The 17,841-nt window shown below is 41.1% G+C and overlaps 1 protein-coding gene across 6 annotated transcripts in view; it reads right to left on the bottom strand.

The window, feature by feature from the left end:
* The window catches only part of PDE1A (phosphodiesterase 1A), a 188,525-nt gene that overhangs the window by 17,819 nt on the left and 152,865 nt on the right, over nucleotides 1–17,841 (bottom strand). For 3 of the 6 annotated variants that reach the window (XM_073306084.2, XM_073306085.2, XM_073306083.2), the window contains 4 exons: nucleotides 16,873–16,993; nucleotides 14,621–14,808; nucleotides 3,040–3,321; nucleotides 1,480–1,767 (listed from right to left, as the gene is read on the bottom strand). In XM_073306084.2, the coding sequence (XP_073162185.1) occupies nucleotides 1,480–1,767; nucleotides 3,040–3,321; nucleotides 14,621–14,808; nucleotides 16,873–16,993 (879 nt within the window). The remainder of the gene's footprint in view (nucleotides 1–1,479; nucleotides 1,768–3,039; nucleotides 3,322–14,620; nucleotides 14,809–16,872; nucleotides 16,994–17,841) is intronic. The other 3 variants (XM_073306086.2, XM_073306087.2, XM_073306088.2) reach the window with 3 other exon arrangements.

Consider the following 17,841-nt stretch of genomic DNA (forward strand, 5'->3'; position numbering starts at 1 on the left):
ATTGAAATCAATATATTTTAAAATGTAGAAAAACATCTCAAAATATTTAATAAATTTTAACTGGCGTTCTACTGTTTAACAGTGCAATTAAAACTGTGATTAATCGTGATTAATTTTTTTTAATTTCAATTAATTTTTTTGAATTAATCGCGTGAGTTAACTGTGATTAACTAACAGCCCTATTTATAACACAGTATCGGAGCAGAGTTAAGGTTAAGTGTTCTTAAAAATGCATTTCAATACATTCCATTTTTAAGATCACATTTATCTACGATTTCTAATTTTGAGAATGTTATATTCCAATATTATTTTACGATGTTTCCCATTTAAATTTCTACTACTCTAAAGAAGGAATACTATTTCAACTCAGGGTTAAGAAAGTTTTCTGAGTGGAAAAAAGATGAAATGCAGTTTTTGCAGACCTGAGATGGTATTTCAGGAAAACTTCAGAACAGAATTTTAGTTTGCTATGGTACAACTGATGGCTGTACTGCTCAAGTTCATAACAGAAGTTAATCTTTTGAAATAGTCTCACATCTCTAGATCTTTTGGAATATCCTCACCTCCAATATTCTCACATATCTTAGTCTGTACAGTAAAATTGAGCATCTTAGAACTGGTCTTGGAAAAAAGTCATTTCTGTTCTTCCAAAACTTGGGCTGACAAAGGAAAATTAGCATTTTTATCTGAACAGTACTGAAGGCCTATTCTAGATTATTATTGTACTGGGCCCGGGTTTCTAAAAGTGCCTCTGACTGGTAGAGATCAGTTATCTATTTATCTAAATGTTTACACCATGCTCATCACAGGTTGAGTGAGTGCCTATGGTTGGTGGCATCTGAATCAGGAAGTAGGACAGCTAGGGTGTGGCGGTTTACCTCTGTTACTAAGGGCTTGTCTACACAAAGAAGTTATCTAGTTTTATACCGATCTAAGATTGTCCACACACCACCTTAATTAAATTGGGGAAACAGCACTCACTGGTGTAACTTTGTGTGCAGACCAGGCCTAACAGATATTGGTAAATGGGAATATGGGAAAACTTACTATTTTCAATTCTAATAACGTTCCATACAGTGGCATTTTGGACACCATGAACCAGAAACTGTAGATGAATGTTGGACTTTTTATGGCAACCACTATATGCCTGCTCAGCGTGATAGCCAAAACAAGTCTGGTATTCTTATCTCAACAAGCACAAAATTATTTGAATATTATCACAAATTGTTTGGGTTCTGACTGTACTATTACTCTTGGTCACCCATTAGATAACTTGCTAACTTAATTTACACAGTAAATTTGATAGGAGCGGAACTGTAACTGGTTAATGGCAAAACTCCCATTGGCTTCAGTGACACCTAGAGCAGGCTGATATCACATCCATCCCTGCACAGCCTGAGTGTGCGACACATATTTTTTCAACCACGATTTATGCTACAACTATTGCTTAATCAGTCTTGAAATCTGAATAGTGATTACCATTCCACAGTGATAAGATCTCCATGTCACTCTTAGTTAAATCTGCCTGAAAAAAAGAAAAGTTAGTGGTCTGTTCTTGAAAAGTTTTGGCAGGGTAATCACAGGGATGGGTTAATGGTTGGGTTTCAGGTTCAGGATAGTCAGGTATATATTCCTCAATGATGATATCATCGCTCTCATTAGGACCCAGACTTCTTGTTTTTGGTATCATGTCTCTCATCTCTTGTATATCTGACTCTATGTCCCGACCCTCCTTACTCCATGTAGGTTCATTCCCTATGAAATCCTCTGCAAAACAGGAATAGAAAGAGAGAAATAAAACTAGGAATCCCTAGCTGATAGAGTACCTCAGCTGTTCATAGGTTATGTTGTATGCTAGATAGAAAATACAGACTACTCCTTTCCAGAACAATTAAAAACATATCCCATTATTATACAAGAGCGATACATTATATTGGAGGGCTAGCAAGAAAATATGATCTGTGGTATCTGCTGCATGCTGCTGGTACCCAGCTCACTGACTCTGCCTTGTCCGGTCACACTGCTGTGACGGATGCACGACTTTCGAAATGAGAATGGGGCTGGGATTGGGGCTATTTGGTGACTCAACCCAGACAAGACTGAGGTAGCGTTGGTACTAGGATAAGAGAAGTAGGCTGACCTGATGTGTTGGCCAACTAGTGTTCTGATTTTGTAGCAGAGCCCCTGGCATTAGCCTCACCCCTGTGGCTGGGCTGGCAGCCACCACACCAGTCAACCTGCAGCACAGCGTTGTGGGGAGTAAGGTTCTGCCCCTTTAAGCGCACCCACTACCATTGACAGCCAGCGCTGGAGCTGCTGCATCAGTGTAGCTCCAGCCTTCCTCCAGTAAAAGCCCCACACAGTCACCAGTCTTCTGGCTTAATGAGAGTCTGAGCCTTGAAATCATACCCAGCTTTCTTGTGTGTCAGTATAGGATGTGATCACCAGCCCAGTTTAATGAATGTACATCTGAACGAGAAACGGGTTCTGATCACTACAGCGCATCTGAGAAAATGATATTTTTTCAGGGAGGATACTGCAACCTCTAAAATGTGTTGTTTTAAAAATAAGATATTAAAACATCCCAACCTGTTTTCAATTAAATTGCATAGTGGTTTATCAAGGGCCTTCACTTAAATGAAGTTGGCAGCAGCCTCACCTATCGCTGGTTACAGCAAAAGGAACCCTTAGACCAATCCTGTACTGAAGGTCATTAATCCCAGAGGTAAAAATAGGCTGTAACTTGGCTATTTCACTGAAATCTTGCAACTTCATTCTTGCACTGTTGTTCTCAGTGAGTAGAAGCAGTCACCTCACTTGATCATTGTGAAGGAATCAAAAGAATCAACAGGTATTACAGACCATCTGGCATCCTACTCTGCCTTTAAAGCAAAGCTATAGGAAAATACGAACTCCCTTCAGAAGCTAGATCCCTCCAGGAACTAATACCCACTCACACTTATGCATAAACACAACATCTGTCTCTAGATTTATTAGCATTTGATCCATGTGGGAATGTGGTTAATGACTAAGGATTACCATATGATTCTGTGGTCTCCATAGTATCACTGTCCTGTGGCTGTAGGAGCTCTGAGTCTGCATTATAAACTAAAAAGTTGATTTCCATTGGCTCAGCTGTGTTTCTATCAGGGTACTGTAGTACAGAACCAGTGAGAACATTTGGTAGCGGAGTTGAGATAGGACAGGATTTACTAGACAGTACACAATCTTCTCTACGTCTTGATGCTTTCTCCTGTATTTCTACATCTGCTCTTTTACTGTCTTGGTCTTTACTTCTGCTACTTTCTTTTCCTGATATGTCTGTAGGAAGGTGAATGAAAGAGAGAAGTAAACTTGCAACCTCTCATCTGTAAAATAATTGTCTTACATGTATAAGATTCATTTCTGGTTCAAGTTAGCGTACCATTAGAGTGTCTACTAACAAATGTTGGTGAGTGCATAAGGGGAAAACAAAAAATTTTAATTGCAAAAAGCAGTACATCAAGATTCAGCCTACTTTGCAACCACTTGCAGATAATAGAAATTCTATAGTGCTAAACCCCAATAAAATCTTTGATGAATTGAACTGTTGTTTCTTTACTTATAGAGAGACTAAAATAACATAAATTTGTTTTGTTTACATAATATCACCAGTTTACATAAGATCACTAAATTTGTTTACATAATATCACCAGTAGCACTGAAGCAATTTAAAGCTAATAGTTTACCAAATTGGTGAGAGAAAACAAATCTATCTTCAGTATGAACAATATCTATTAATGTCCCTCCTGACCTCTGTCAATGGGAAGGCATGGTTCTGATAAGGAAAAAGAATCCCTGGAAACAACTATGTCAATTCCATGTAGTTAGCGTGTCCACAAGTAATTTATCTGCTATATAAAAAAGGCCCATTTTCAAATTGTTTTAAAAATTGATTTTTTTTGAAATTGTGATTTATTACTGTAACGTACTGGGAACTTAATAAATATATAGCCAAAAAACTTTTAAAATATTATTTAATTTTTTTAACAAATTGCAATATCCTCCATTGCCACAGAGATTCTAATCCTATTATCCCAGAATCAAAGCAATTCTGATGGAAACTGGCATAGTGTTGACTTGCACTGCTGTCAAACATGAAGAAAGGTGAGAAAAATACCTACAATGATTCTTTCCCACAGAAATCACTGAAATGACATTGCAAGCAATAACATAAGCCTCTTTGTAGACTGACCAATAAGTAATTCTATATGCTATATATTCATACAAACTTAAAATGAAAATCAAGGGATAAATCATAAGACTCAAAGTAAATTCCAGAGGAATTTAACCTAACAAACTTATTTTCCTGAAAGTATATCATAGTGTAAGTTATTCTGACTGACTTTCAGCCACTTTCAGTACTAGCAGTAAATGTCAGTATCTCATAGCTATTTATAGCTTCCCACTTCTAGGTTATGAAACAAGTTAATCACAGCATATGACATCATAAATTCCACTGCAACCTGCGTAAACCATGGTGCTTTCGATGTCACAGCATAGCATTATATATTTTGGGATACCTTCAGTAAACCAGGAAGTTCCAAGGATTTCACAGACACAAAATATTTGTTAAGGGTTAGTTAACCCTTATTTGAATATTGAATGCCCTCCTAGTTTGGTTATCATTATTATGTATTACTCTAGCGCCCAGTCAGAGACTCCTGTTGGTACTAGATGCTGTACAGACACAGAACAAAAAGGAGTTTAGAGTCAGAGCATAGACAAAAGACAATAGATGGATACAAATACACCCAGCGGTGAGCTGGAGCCGGTTCGCACCGGTTCGCTAGAACTGGTTGTTAAATTTAGAAGCCCTTTTAGAACCGGTTGTTCCGCGAGGGACAACTGGTTCTAAAAGGGCTTCTAAATTTAACCAGCCAAAAGTGGTGCCTTAGGCGCCGACTCCACGGGTGCTCCAGCCCTGGAGCACCCAAGAGGAAAATCACGCACCAGCAGCTCCCCGCCCCACCCTCGGCCCCAGATCACCTCACCTCTGCTCCGACTCCACCTCCTCCCCTGAACGTGCCGCCTCGCTCTGCTTCTCTGCCCCCTCCAGGCTTCCCGCGAATCAGCTGTTCGCATGGGAAGCCAGAGCAGGCTGAGAAGCAGGCTGCGGCTTCCCGCTCAGGCCCAGGGAGGCGGAGGTGAGCTCGGGGGGCGGGGGGGGCAAGGAGGGCTGCCCACGCCGCAGCTGGTCACCCAGGGGGGGTGCGCAGGGGAACCGCTCCCCGCCCCAGCTCACCTCTGCCACCCTCGGCCTGAGTGGGAAGCCGCGGCCTGCTTCTCAGTTCTTCCCGGCTTCCCGCCGAACAGCTGATTCGTGGGAAGCTGGGGAGGATGGGGCGTGGAGAAGCAGAACGGGGCGGTGCATTCAGGGGAGGAGGCAGAGGCGGAGCGGAGGTGAGCTGGGGCTGGGAGCGGGGCGGGGAGCTGCCGGTGGATGCTCTGCACCCACCAAATTTTCCCCGTGGGTGCTCCAGCCCTGGAGCACCCACAGAGTCAGTGCCTAAGGCACCACTTTTGATGTGATCAGTGGGGGGGAGCAGCTGCTCCCCCTGCTCCCCCCCCCAGCTATGCTCCCCCGCCCCTAGGAGCCAGACGGACCTGCCAGATGCTTCCTGGGAGCTGCCCCAGGTAAGAACCGCCGGCACTCCCTTCCTCACCCCCCAGCAGGTGCTTCTGGCTCTTAGGGGTGGGGTGGGCACCCACTACGGTGGCCCACAAGACCCTCCTGTCTGGTTCTGGGGGCAGTCAGGAGACAGGGGAGGGGGGTGGATGGGGCAGGGGTCCTGGGGGGGCGCGTCAAGGAATGTGGGGGCGTTGGATGGGGCAGGAGTCCCAGGGTGCGGAGGTGGGCAACGACCCCCTCGTGGGGTGAGGAGGGAACCTGTTGTTAAGATTTTGGCAGCTCATCACTGAATACACCCCTGGGTGAGTGCAAGGAAAAAATGAGACATATTGGTCCGTATGACAGGCAGTGGTCTCAGCACACCAGCAACCTAAATGTTGTCAAGTTTTTTGTGGGCATCATGTCAGAGGAGAGTTTTGAGGAGGGTTTTGGAGGAGAATAATGAGTCTGTTTTGTGGAAGTTTACGGGGAACTTCTCCCATGCATGAGGAGCAGCTTGATTAACAGAGGCTTTCAGCACAGAAAGCTGGGCTTAATTCTGCTTTTATTTTTGCTTTACTGTTGAGTTTTAAAGTGGCAGCTGACTAAAAAGCCCAGACAACTCATAATAATTTAGAAAGTAGGAGAAATATTTAATAAGGAGAGCATATCTGGGAAATAGTTGTCCGTGGCCAAATAATTATGCATGTGGAATGGTATATTTTTCCAGTTTAATAACAGCGATCTATAAAATATGGTATGCAACACTCAGAACAACAATGGACATGTCTATAACCTGTCAGCAAAGATCACACAGGGAAGGTTTCCTCTAGGATGGCAAAGAGATGGCAAAGAAAAAAAATACTCCTCATAATCAAGCTAACAGGATGGTCAAATGAAAATCATTAATAACAGATGAATAATTTTGGGGAGATTATTATTAGGGCTGCTCGAAAATTTTCCATGAAAACTATTTTTTGTTAGAAAATTGGGTTTTTTAACCAACTAAATTTCTTTTCATGAAAAAGGTCTGCTTTGTGAAGAAAATTTTGATTCTTTTGTTAAATAAAATGAATGTCCAAAAACTTAACTTTCAGTTTTCACCTGAAAAACAAAATATTTCAACTGAAAATTTCTAATTTGGATATGTGGCTATAGTGTCTCATGGGAGTTGAGTCTGATTGCCTCATGTTCGTACTTGATTTTCATGTGCTGGGCTTCTGTACCTCACTCTGTACCTCAAAGTAGCACCTGGGAACCCCAATATTCACCATGGCGATGTTTTGTTCAAAGTATGCCTTGTGAGGTATCATAGTCTTGAACAATAATATCCTGTTGGACTGTATGTACTATCATTGTATGGGAAGGTATGAAGTATTACTATGTGTTATTGAAATATATTGCCAGGTTGGGAATGCCCACAACCAGTCTGTCAATTACAACAAAGGAATAGCAATCAATAACCAGACAGCGTTACTGGCTCATCAACACACAATCCACTATCCTAAAGTCTTCCAGGAGAAAGAATGTAGGCTTAATAGAGACTGCCTGACCAATGGGGGCTTACTAACCCCCACATAGAATCATGGGACTGGAAGGGAGCTAGTTCAGTCCCCTGCAACACATCAAAGATCTTTCCCACAAGATGGAAGAAAATATGAGAGAGAGACAGTGGCATCATCACTTGGCATCTCTCCAGCCCACCCCCCGACTCAACACCTGGAGGAACATCTGGAGGACAAAGACTTTGAACTGGAAGGTAGTTCTTATCTGTGTATTGAGGATTTGTAACCTGCTTGTACCATTTGTCAGGCTAAGACACTGCTTGATTCAAATTGTGTTTAGTTTGTAGAACTTAGGCTGTACATTTATTTTTACTTCTTAAGTAACCGACTTTGATCTCTACACTTGCTACTTATAACAACTTAAAATCCATCTTTCTGTAGTTAATAAACCTGTTTTACCTAAAACAGTGTGTTTTGGCTGAAGTGCTTGGGAAATCTCAGCTCAGTTTACAAAGGCTAGTGTGTGTCCACTCCACATTGAGGGAGTGGAGAACTGGATAATGAACTTACACTGGCCAGGCTTCTGACCAGTGCAAGACAGTACACTTCTGAAGTGAAAGACTGGGGAGCTGGGGGGAATTGGCTGGAGCCTTTCTATTGTTGGTTCATGAGTGGCTCGGAGAGCATTCATGTAACTCATTTGGGTGTGTCCCTGCCCGTGAATGTCTGTGTAAGTGCAGTATCTGCCAGAGGTATATAACTTGACATCAGCATCACAGTGTGAGGACCAGCGCAGGTTGGTGGGACAGAGGCCTCAGTAATCTCACAGTGCAGGTTGCACCCCGGGGACCCCGTCAGAGCTGCTCAACCAGACCTTATCTCCCACAATACAGCATGGCCATGGAACTCCCATGACGCACCACTTTCCCTCACCAAGAGACCACAAAGACCATGATGTATTGTGCACCCTATGGAAAATAATGGGAGTACGGAGCATCCAAGTTACAACTCCCATGAGGCAGCATGCCATGATTTCAAAATCAAAATATTTCTGTTTTCGTTTTTTTGCTGAAAAGCCAACTGTCTGTGAGGGGGAAAAAGCATTTTCTGACCAGTTCTAATTACTATACATCATCTTTTGTGAACAATTATCAGGTCTTGATGCTTCCATTTCAACGACATTGTCCTTTAAAATAATGTCTTCTAGTTACTGTTTTCTATATAATCATATTTTATATAATGTATTTTCTTAATTAAAGCACAGGAATGGTGTAGGAAATAAAGCACTACTTCGCTGGATGTACACACTGCGGAGTATTAATTGAAACCTCCAAGAGTCCCGTAACACAAGTGGCAGAGGAGTGTTTCTTAAAAGAAATTAAGAGTAGACTGATAGAGTTCAGTGGAGTTACACCATCAGGGAATCTGGCCCAGCATGTGAATTTAGTGTCCATAAAAGATGCCAGACTGAATTCCTTGGAGAATGAAGTCTTCCATCCTCCGCTGTAAAGGAACAATACTAAGACCAGCAGTTATGTGAAGATCCCTGTCCTGCCCCGCTCATGTGTCTTACTCTGATCAGTTCAGTCAGAAGGTGTGAAACAGCAACATGCTGCAGGAGAGAGGACACTGAACTGGCAGTCTCCAGAAGATCTATTTCAAACTCTTCCACTGACTCACTATGTGACCGAAAGCAAGTCGCTTAACCTCACTGTGCCTCAGTTTGCTATCTGCAAAATGCAGATAATTGTTTGCAGTGATGGCCTCAGACTACTAGAGACAGAAGATGGGTGAGGTAATACCTTTCATTGGATCAACTTTTATTAGTGAAAGAGGCAAGCTCGGTGTAGCTCAAAAACTTGTCTTTCACTAACAGAAATTGGTCCAATAAAAGATATCACCTCCCCTATCTTTCCCCTCAAATGCAGATAATGATATTTACCCATCGTTGTGCTTTTTGATCTATGGATGAAAAGTGCTATGCAGGTGATAGTGATGATTATTCTTGTGGAACTGTAAATTCAGTTGAAAATAACTGATTCCACCAATCACTGACAGTTTTTACTAATAAGCCTTATATTCAAAAACCTTAAAAAGAAAAATGTCAATTTATAATTTAATTTTTATGTGAAAATCTCTGTGTTTCAACTTCTTTGTCCTGAGGAAAGCTACACAATATGAGTGATCTTATATGGTATTTTTAACCTTTTGTCATGACATTTGTTTTACAGCCTGCTTTCTCAATAGATCAATAACTCCCAGTCCCTAAAATCAATTTAGAGATTATTTATTCTAATGAAACAACCTATAAAACTTGTCTGAGTGTCTTTACAGTCAAATTGTTATCAATTATCATCGCTGCAATTATCAGCTGCCATCACTGCTATCTGTTGAAATATGCACAAGATTGAATAGTCTCTATTATAAAAGTGATGAAGTGAACAAAGACAGATTATATAGTTATTAGGGGTTTGGAATATTAATTAAACATCAAGGCTTTCTATTTAGAAACCCAGATGTTTGATATTATGATAATCCACTGTTAACTGCATCTCCTTAAAGGCCTCAAACATTCCGCTAATCCTCCAGTGGTGAAAGGCTGAAGACCCTTAGGCTATAGAGCACTGAGCTCCTATGCCATCAATTATACAAGACATGGCCTTTTTTTAGCAAAATAGAGTCATTCATTTAGTGGGCCTTCTGTCAAGGAAGCTCTTGAACAGCTGTCTAAGTAGGTTGTGTGTAAACACTTTCCTTACCAACAGGGGTTCTTTGCCAGATAAAGCACTTTGCTCCTGCACAAGATGTTTACTCTGAATCAATATTCCAGAGAGTTAGTAACTATCTCTTCACAATGGGGCAGTGCAAGCAGCCCTGACTACTGATAGATCTTCATGCAAGCTGCCCATGACAACACCACCACCAGCTGGGCCTAGATCCCCTGCTCTGTTCTGCCTAGCCCAGGTATGCAACAGACACTATCAGCCCCAAAACCTGGGCAGAGTTGCATCCCAGCCAGTGCTATAGCTTTCAAGATAATGTATCAACCTGGTAGGGGGCAAGAGGCAGTGAGTTCAACTCCTACTCAGGAATTTTTAATTTCCTTCCTTTTTTAAAGTTTAATTTAATTTGTACCTGGTTGTTGTTGTTTTTTCGAGAGAGGCCATTCCTTCCAAGCCCATGGAACTGAGTTGGCAGTGTGGAAAACAGTGTCCTGTGTGTGCAAAGTCTACAGGCAGGAGTGCAGATGGCCCTTTTTAGCAGCAGAAGTGCTACTGTCACAGTCAGCTTGGGAAGCATGTACGGCGATCCCTGCTAATGGCAGGAATGGCAGCTAGCACAGAACTTCCATGATAATAGAGATAGCCTTCTCAATAATACATCCAGCTCTTTATGGTTTCTAATAAATTATCCAGCTGAGAAGGATAGTGGTAATGGAACACCCCTGTTGCCTGCTAGTGATTTACTGCCAGTATTTCCTTCCTCACTACATGCTAAAGTTAATATATGGATAAGACTCAACCTCAGTAGTAAACCCAGAGCAACCTCAGAACTTTACAAGAAGCAATAGAGAAAGAGACAGCAGCAGCAGAGCTAAAAGTGCCATAGATCACGTCACAAACAGCAGAAGTTTGAAGAATGCAGGTAGACCTCTAACCAGGTTGAGGTGAATTCAGGTTGAGGTAAAATAAGACACTTCTGAAGAGTCACCTAAAGCTCAAGTCAAACTTGTGTGGGGTCCGAAAGGAATTTAGTTAACTTTTTTTTTCCCTTTTTTCCCCATACAACTGTCCTTCTGGGTTTCAGGCAAGTACAATGGGCCCAACCCAACTCGCACTGAAGTCAACAGACAAACTTACATTCACTCCAGTGGGGCTGCACTGGAGCCTAAATGAGTAGCATCAAAACACTATCTTATGATACTATCAATTCTTCTGACATTTGCAGCCCAACCAGAAGCAGAAAGTACTGGAAGAATGAAGGACATGTGGCAGATGTTGGTTACATCTCTTAATGCCCTACTGGAAGGTGCTTAGATACTACAGTGATGAAAGCAATATAATAACCTGTGTAAAGCAGAAGTCTCAGAAGAAAGCTAGTTCTTGCAAGATTTTTGAGTCTAGTTTTGGAAGCTCAAGAGCACCATGTAAATTGGCTTGGCTCTTTTCTTTGGTGCCTGTGATGGGGTGTGCACCCCACACCAGCCGTGGTAGGGTAAATGAGGGTTTGAGAGGCCAGTTAGGTCAACCTGGCATCACCGGAGAGAAGGAGGGCCAGGGTTAACTGATAATGAAGCCCACCTGGGAAAGGGTTGGGAAGGCACTACAAAACCAGGAGGCTGAAAGCAGAATGGGGCCACAGGGAAGGTTACAGGGAAGCCTCCAGAAACAAGGAGGAAGTCCAGGGGAAGAATAAGTCCTGGGATATTGTCTTGGAATAGCCCAAGGAGGGGCCGAACACTGTCCAGAGAAGGCATCTGGACAGTGGTCCTGTTGGACTTCATAATCCCAGAGGGGCTGGACTAAACAGTGACCGGGCCAGAGGGCCAAGTTACCAGAAGAAAGATCATCACAGAGCGAGCAATGAGCAGCAAGGGGGATGCATCTATGATGCTACATTCCCAAACCTAAATGCAAAGAGAAACACTAGCGGTAAGTGGTAACCCTGTTGCAGTAACTTTAACTTGTGTACCAGAATCTAAGCTTCCATTTAAAAAACATTAAGTCCCCAACCCTTACAGCTGTGAAGATAACCCTGAGCAGTGCAAAGGGTTTGGACTATAAAGCAAAATCTGGTCAACGGTCTTTAAACACCTTTTCTCTCTTCTGAAGAGAAAGAAAATAGGGCCTTTAAACTGGCTGCAAACAAAATTGCTCCAAAAGAAACAGAGATTTATGCTGAAGATATTAGCACTGCCTCTGTGAGAAGCCAAACTTCTCCAATAAAGCCATTACATGCTCATTTACCATTCCCTGCTGCTAGCTTTCACTTCCTTTTTATATGGCTCCAGGCTGGCATCCTGGGAGACTAACAGGTTCCAGCTGTTTTGCAGTTTGCTGGATAACCCTTGCCTCTCTCTGTATAGAACTCTAAGGTTATCTAACCCAGATACTCTTGCCCATTCCAAGATGCAGATGGATACTATAGGTTGTATACCAATCCTCATAATGGAATCAAATATATGATATTCAACCATCTAACGTATCCATTTTATGCCTACCAATACACAACATGAGACTCAGTGGACCCATATGTTTCCTACAAATGCTACAGTGAATCCCCAGTACACATTTCAATAGACTAAGCACTCTATTGAGATGACATCTGCAGGGTGTTTATTAATAGTAGTAGTAAATATCATGAGCCATTTCAGTTTACTTAAATTCCCTGTAAGCTTGGCTTAAGGATCATGCATGCTAAACTGTCAATTTGTGTTCAGAAGGATTAAAGTGCATGATAGCACAGATCGTGTTCAGCTGAGAGGTTTCGATTTCAGCCCATCCAAAGAAGTAGTGAAATGTAAGCATGTAATTGTTCAAACAGAGGTAGAAGCCACAAAAAGAGTATTCAGAGGCTTGGTTACAAATACTAAAGGCTTTTATGACTTCAGTATTGTGGCACAATTACTGTTCCAATAAGTCATTCTTCCTATATAGGGCACCTTTAATATTTACCTGCTGATAGTGAACTACACCCCTGTACAGAGGGCCAGCATAAGATATATAGACCACTAAATTCCCACTTAAACTACTTAAATGGTTCAGGCCTTAAAAAGGCCTAAAGCTGTCACTCAGCACAGAGGAATTCCAGCCAGAAACAGTAATAGGTGTACTCCAAAATATGTCAAATCTAAGTCCATATACAATGTTTACTGAGTACAACTCATTCATTCACAGTTTGTAATATTCTTTCTTAATTTTATTTTTAAAAAGGTAAGCAGAGACAATGACTACAACACTCAAACATAATAGCTGATTTAATAGCTCTATAATGCAATCTAAATCCAAATATGCTTAGCAAAACAAGTAAGCAAAAAACCAAACTTCCAACACTCAGACAGGATGAAAGATTGCACAAAACAGGGCACAATACCTTATCAACTGGGGAGACTGCTATATATTAAACATCAGATTATCAAACAGACAACAACCATAGCATGAAACTGCATGAAACCATAGCATGAAACTCAGCATGAAACTGAATAGCGAAATGATGACCCCAAACACAGCATAATGAGGATTCTGCATACAGTTCAACTGAAAGAAGCCAAATCTATTAATTAATTTGTTTAGCTTTTACATATGACTTCTGCATATCTAGCTATTTTTAATGAACTGTTACTCCAGTGGTTTATAATGAATGAGCCTTTTTTCTATGATCAGAATGAACCTTGCAGTGGAGTGGCTCTAAGGAGCCATTGCTTATTGTAGTGACGTGACAAGCTGTACTAGGAAGGTACTATAGGCCAAGTACATTATGTCTGATTCAAATTGCACCTTGAGCTCATCTGTCACAACAGCACTTATTCCAGAGAAGACAACTAACCAAAACTGAAGAACCATTGGCTAACCTGACAATTGAGTGAGTTATTTTTTTACTCTTTCAGTAGGCAGTTAAGGGGTCTTTTTTCAGCCTTGTTGGGGTCTGGTGCATAATGTGACTGCCCAGATGTTTAGATCCATAGATCCACTTAAATGACTGTTAGAGTGGTATCCCAAATAGACTGAAATACTACATTTTTGCTTCCCACAGCAAACAAAGCCATTTTAAATCCTGCATCTTAACTTCTAAGTTTTTTAAGATTTATAGCCTGCTCCTCCATTACTTTGAGCACAAAGCCTCCATTAACATTTTGGCCCTGTTGACTATAATCGCATTGTTGTAACAATTTGCAATAAAAAAATTGGACAATGGTGTACCAAGGTATGCAGCACATTTCCTACACTGCAGCTTATAAAAATCTTCCCAATTCATATTTAATCTTGCCATGGCAGGCATAGAATACTTTTAACCTATGATTTTGGCTAATACAGTATGTATTCAAAGTGGACAGCAGTCTGAAGGTTATAATTGAATGTAGGGCATCGCATAATCCCCGTCCCCCTTTCCCCCTTTTCTAAATGGCACTTTCTGAAGAAGTGGCTGTTGAGAAGCACAGTGCTTTAATATGGAGAGTCTGGCATTTCTTCTCCTCCCCTGTCCACACAAATCTATTTGCGTTTCACAGGACAAAACATAAGCATAAACAGGACTAGTACTGCACATAAAGAATTGCAAACATATGTAATAAGCTAAAAAGTGAAGCTACCACTGCAAACATTATAAATAAGGAATATGAATGTACGACAGCTAGATGCATTTTTATAGATCAAGAGGGGGTTTGAAGGATAAAATGAACATGTGCTGTAGGTAAACGAGGGTTTTGGGAATAACTTAGAGGACATTCCCAATGGGTTTATCATACCTTGCACAGCTAACTCTTTCCATCTTTCTTTATTTTCTTGAATGATCTGCACCAAGTTGTCCTTAAAGCTGGATAGGTCTACAGTTGCTAAAGAATTGTCTGTGCAAGTCCCTCCATCACTTGTAGTACTTTTAACACTGGGTCTTCTTTGTGCATCAGCATTGCTTAGTGCTCCCAAGCTATGCTGGCTAGAGAAATAAGAAAACTCTACATTATGAAAAGAGTTGAGGGTCTCCATTACATAAAAACAGTTCATTCACGTTGATTATTCTTTAGGATCTATATCTATAAAACACTAACTAGAAAACTGGTCTCAGTCAAGGAAAGTATAAGACATATTTCCTTATGAAATGAAATTGGTTCCTGTGAACAATTCTTAATGCCACATTTCTAGGAAATTACTATGAAAATAGGGCAGTGCTCCAACCTCCTGGCTAATTACTTGGAAGAATTTTAACAGACCAAGTTTGGTAGCACCTTTCTCTGCAACCCTTTGGAATGCGGTGGGCTGTTGTGGAGAGACATCTGCTGCTGATCCATGCCGGAAAAGCAATACATGACAGAGCAAATTCTGCTTTTAGATGCATGTGATTGCCTCCAATTGGGAGCAAACCGCAGGAGCTCTGTGCATGTTATCTAAAGGCAGGATTTGGTTCAATCACCTTCAACCCCAGTGCTTCAAAACACACTTAGTAAAGCAGGACTAAGTGTTAAGACATGTGTTGAAATATTAATAACAAAATTTGGCATCATCCACCAAGCAACAGGTAGTGCATCAGGTCAGAGAATGTGTGTGTGTACATGTGAGAAATGGATATATCCAAAATGAATTCTCTTAACACCAAAAGGTGGGGCCTATTTTGTGGCCAGGCCCCAAGTCATGTCATACCAGTTTTTGTTTTCCACATAATACTGTTTGCCTGATATGATCTCCAAGATTTAGCCCAAAAGAGTTAATGTTTGTATGCACATAAATGGGCTCCAATTTTCCCAGCAAAGTTACAAGTAACATTTCATTGAAGGTATAAGTACAGTGTAAGGAATTGCAAATTAGAACTTCCCTGTGCCCCAGAGGTGTTAAAAGGAAACGGCATGGTGTATTTCTAATGTTTTATTCCGTCAACAACTTAAAATTTACTCCATATGTAATGCTGACAGACCCCAGTGTCGGCGGGCAGAATTGAACCTGGGACCTCTGGTGCTTAGTGCATGAGCCTCTACCGCATGAGCTAAAAGCCAAGTGCCCGCTAGCTAAGGCTGTAGAGCAGTCTCATTTTATCTCTCTCTTTAAGCGGTCTCAGTGCCACTAGGTGGGACAGAATAACACAGCCAGTAGGTGTGTGGGTTACACATACATTAGCGGTTTCCAGCTACTGGTATATGTGCATCAATGCTGGTACAGACTTCTGTGTATAATATTCTAGGCTCCCCATTCCTTCTATAGGGCCTACTTCTGCAACCCTTATTTAAACAAATCTCCCTTTGCAGCCAGTGGGAGTTTTGTACAGACAAGGCCTGCAGGATCAGGTACCTAATGATGAACCTCTGTGCAAGACCCCAGTAGAATGCTTCTGCTCACCTCTCATTCAGTTATGCACACTAATGTGAAACTGGGGGTTGAAGCTGCCTGAACTCCAATCGGAATAAAAGTGAGCAGTTAAATAGTATGTGGCACCACTGATGTTTTAGGCCAGCACAGTTGCCCAAAGTGGTTGGGAACACAGCCCGCAACAGAAATGCACGAAGAATAAGTTAATTCTAGCAAAGCAAAGTTACAGCCACATCATTCTGACACTACCAAATCTAACCAATATACTAAGGAATTATTGCACTGCAGTGTTTTTACAGTAGTATACTACAGTGAAGGGTTAAATCCACAGATTAAAAAGAAAATGTGATAATAGACACTTCCTGGGTTTTGCTTTAAGAAGAAATGGCTAGTATCTTTTATGATGGAAGAGAATCAGCAAACATTTTATTTTTGTATGTCCTGAAGAAAATTCAACTTCATGTCCTTACAGATGAGTACTTTGTTCTTTATTGTGTTTTTTGCCCTTCCAAGCAGACAGTGTCCTTGGCCAGTACAGGAACATAGTAGACAGCTGCAATTACAAGATATTGCCACTAGGTGGTAACACAGTATAACTATTTACATCAGACTTCTGCAACTATGAACAGATTAGAAAATATGCTGCTGTTGCTAATGATGTTAGTTAAAAGAATCACAAAGTAAAAGGAGAAAATGTTCAAACCTGGGTGTCCCAAAGGCAGAACTTTCAGACTTTGAAGCTTCCTCTATAAGAGGAATAATAATTTTCTCCATTGAGTCCGTTAGAAGAGAAAACGTGGGCTCTACTATGAAATCGATGAAACCTGAAAAGCAGAAAGAGATGAATTCAGGTTGTACATTTTTCTGGGTCTCAAAGTCAATGACTAGTCTCTGTCTTTATTCACAAACTGGCTCCAACTTCAGAAACCACAGATTAGCAAAACTCTAAAGAGAAATGTCACCCAAATGATATCCATAATGTCTGATCAAGTCGGAAAAAATTGGACTTCTAGGTTTTAATATCAGGATAATATTCTGAAGACAAATGCAATCCAGATTCAATATACTTGGGATATTTTTTCTCTCTCAGTGTAATTTCCATAGTTATTAGTCTGCTGAGGAAAACAAAAAAACCACCTGGAGAGGTACAGGAGTAACCAAGTGCTAATATTTGCAGCTTTTCACTCCTGCCTCCAGTGAACCAAGTGCATTTCACAATAAGTTTTTCATTGGAGACCGGGATTAATTACTGAATAAAAGGGAAGCCATGACAGAGCCAATGGGCAAGAAGTCAGTCTACCAGTGTTTCCATTCAGAGCCTCACGCTAATGAGTCAATATTCCAAATTGCTGTTTATTATTCTGTGGAAGTAAAGTGTTATTTCAAAGTGTGTAGGAGTGTTCTGTCAAATCAGTGACGAGAACAAGTAATATCCCTGGGAGACAGCATCCATCCCACAGCTCTGAGATGTCAGCGCTGAACAATGTATTTTACATTTGAAAGTGCTCATCAAGATAGAGAATGACATAGCTAGAGAGAATGAGGCATTATCCTCTGCTGAGCACTTAACAGAAAAAATGTAGGTAGAACATGAGATAGCTATGGATTTCAGGCTCTCTTCACACTCTAACTAATGTGCCATAGCACAAAGGTAAGCAAAAGGCATAAGCTC

Source organism: Lepidochelys kempii, chromosome 11, assembly GCF_965140285.1.
Source record: "Lepidochelys kempii isolate rLepKem1 chromosome 11, rLepKem1.hap1, whole genome shotgun sequence".
In the NCBI taxonomy this organism is placed as follows: domain Eukaryota; kingdom Metazoa; phylum Chordata; order Testudines; family Cheloniidae; genus Lepidochelys; species Lepidochelys kempii.